Source organism: Procambarus clarkii, chromosome 53 (assembly GCF_040958095.1).
Source record: "Procambarus clarkii isolate CNS0578487 chromosome 53, FALCON_Pclarkii_2.0, whole genome shotgun sequence".
Taxonomy (NCBI): domain Eukaryota; kingdom Metazoa; phylum Arthropoda; class Malacostraca; order Decapoda; family Cambaridae; genus Procambarus; species Procambarus clarkii.
Window position 1 is genome coordinate 20,602,926 of NC_091202.1, and position 2,960 is coordinate 20,605,885.

General features: G+C 39.3%; 1 protein-coding gene across 1 annotated transcript; it reads left to right on the forward strand.

Moving 5' to 3' along the window:
• Window positions 1-343: 343 nt before the first annotated feature.
• LOC138352421 (dynein heavy chain-like protein 2) lies at window positions 344-2,552 on the forward strand. Its single transcript, XM_069304908.1, has 2 exons — window positions 344-348; window positions 1,448-2,552. The coding sequence occupies exons 1-2, from the start codon at window positions 344-346 to the stop codon at window positions 2,550-2,552; spliced, it is 1,110 nt and encodes a 369-aa protein (XP_069161009.1).
• Window positions 2,553-2,960: the final 408 nt, after the last annotated feature.

Here is a 2,960-nt window from a genome sequence, read left to right on the forward strand (position 1 = left end):
GAAGTACCCACTTCAAGTTCTCCATCTCGTACGTGAAACTCAATGCAGAATTCCGCTCAAATGCCTCCTTCAGCTGCTGCAGACATCTGGTACCTGTGTAAAAAGGTCGTCAACATACCTGCATTATATGGCGGGTCTCAAGTCCATGTCAACAAAGACACTTTGCTCGATGGTACCCATGTAGAAATTCGCAAACAGGATACCTAGGGAAGAACCCATGGCGACCCCATCTACTTGCTTATACATGTGCTCAACTGGGCTCAAGAAGGGTGCCTCTTTAGTGCAGGCTTGGAGTAGTTTACTCAGCGATCGCCGGGGAAGTGGTTAAAATACTGTGTACGACATGGGGTGAGCTCTGGCAATATGCAGGTTCGAGTCCTGATTGGGCCATTGTTTTCTTAGTGATACATAAAAACACCACAAAAAATGGAATGTGCAGAAGACTTTCTTCCCACTTGAGGATTTCGTCAGAGACTAACAAGAGGTCAGGTGACCAAGAATACGACAGACAGGTAAGCAACATAACTGCCATTTAGCCCAAAAAACAAGAGTTCGAGAAAAATTGTAAATGAGAAAAAATAGAAGAGAAAAGTAAAAACAACGAAATAATACATAAACTAGTAAATATAAAAACACGACCCCAACTATTATGAAGCAATCTACGAAATGAACACTGGACAACAATTATGTAATAATTATGTAAAATTGTTATCCAGTGTTCGCTTTGTAGATTGCTTTATAATAGTTTGGTTCATGGTCGTTTTGACCCAGTGGAGGAAGGTAGCCATTGTCAAATATCTCCTTCCTGGAAATTATTAAATCCAGCATTGATGGAACATCCCCTTCCATAATTCTCATGTCGATATGGCATGATAATTGTTGTGCAGCAAGGAGATATTACAGGAGATATTCACATATATGATATGTGAATATCTCCAGGATGAGGTATACGAATATGCCAAGTCCAAATGTCCTCCGTTCTTGCGTCGTAGGTCTGCCATTCTATTGAATTCAAATTAGTCATCAACTGCCATCAATCGTAATTGATCTCTATCGGCTCTTGCTATGATCTCTCATGATCATTATAAGGTCCAAATGTCAAGGTCAGTTTATCAAACTAATTACAGATCTCCAGTGCCATTATGTCAACATCCTATTGGTTGTCGAGAATCTTTTCATATCTTCTCTTGTTTTTTTCTTTATTAGGGCAACGAGTCCACCTTTCCAATTTTTGTCTCTCACGTCTCGAAATTAAGTAGCCCCTTGGGAATACCAGCTAGTTTACAATTTTAACTGGAAGTTTTGTCTCTGATAGTGCGATAACATCTGAATTTGACATTTAAAGAAGAAAAAAAAGAGATATTTGACATTCAGTACCTACCCCTACTGGGTAAGAGCGACCGCGTTCTTTTGGAAATTAAATATGTAATGTGTAATAATAAAATAGAAAATGTGGAAAGCAAAACGTCTGGAAACTTGACTACAAGACGGAACACAACAGGAAACTTGACTACAAGACTGAACACAACAGGAAACTTTACTACAAGACGGAACACAACAGGAAACTTGACTACAAGACGGAACACAACAGGAAACTTGACTACAAGACTGAACACAACAGGAAACTTGACTACAAGACGGAACACAACAGGAAACTTGACTACAAGACTGAACACAACAGGAAACTTGACTACAAGACGGAACACAACAGGAAACTTGACTACAAGACTGAACACAACAGGAAACTTGACTACAAGACGGAACACAACAGGAAACTTGACTACAAGACTGAACACAACAGGAAACTTTACTACAAGACGGAACACAACAGGAAACTTGACTACAAGACGGAACACAACAGGAAACTTGACTACAAGACTGAACACAACAGGAAACTTGACTACAAGACGGAACACAACAGGAAACTTGACTACAAGACGGAACACAACAGGAAACTTGACTACAAGACTGAACACAACAGGAAACTTGACTACAAGACTGAACACAACAGGAAACTTGACTACAAGACGGAACACAACAAGAAACTTGACTACAAGACGGAACACAACAGGAAACTTGACTACAAGACTGAACACAACAGGAAACTTGACTACAAGACGGAACACAACAGGAAACTTGACTACAAGACTGAACACAACAGGAAACTTGACTACAAGACTGAACACAACAGGAAACTTGACTACAAGACGGAACACAACAGGAAACTTGACTACAAGACTGAACACAACAGGAAACTTGACTACAAGACGGAACACAACAGGAAACTTGACTACAAGACGGAACACAACAGGAAACTTGACTACAAGACGGAACACAACAAGAAACTTGACTACAAGACGGAACACAACAGGAAACTTGACTACAAGACGGAACACAACAAGAAACTTGACTACAAGACGGAACACAACAGGAAACTTGACTACAAGACGGAACACAACAGGAAACTTAGTTATTTAATGAACGTCATTGGAAAGACTTGTTGTTGGGCAATGGAGTGGATGAGATGTATGTCAAATTCTGTGAGACGATAAAGGCACAAAAAATTTATTCCAAAACAGAGTTGCAGAAGCAGAAAACGGGATTGATTCAACATAAATTGCGAGATGAACAGAAATAAACAAATGAAACAATATTTGAAGAGGCCTAACCCGCAAACGACCAGCAATACAATCAAGCAAGAAACAACTACAAGGCAGTGAGAAGACAAAGACAGAGAGAAACTATGAGAAAGGGAAAAGTGGTCAAATGCAAAACAAAAGCAGGCCAATTCTATAAACTTAATACAAGCAAACTGAATGCAAAGAATAAAATCCAGAGGTTGAGAATGGAGATCAAATTCACAGAGACTGAAAAGAAAATATGTGAAACACTAAATGAACAGGTCCAATGTGTGTTTGTACAAAATTAGATTTTCTGAGAAAAGAACTCTGACAAAGAAA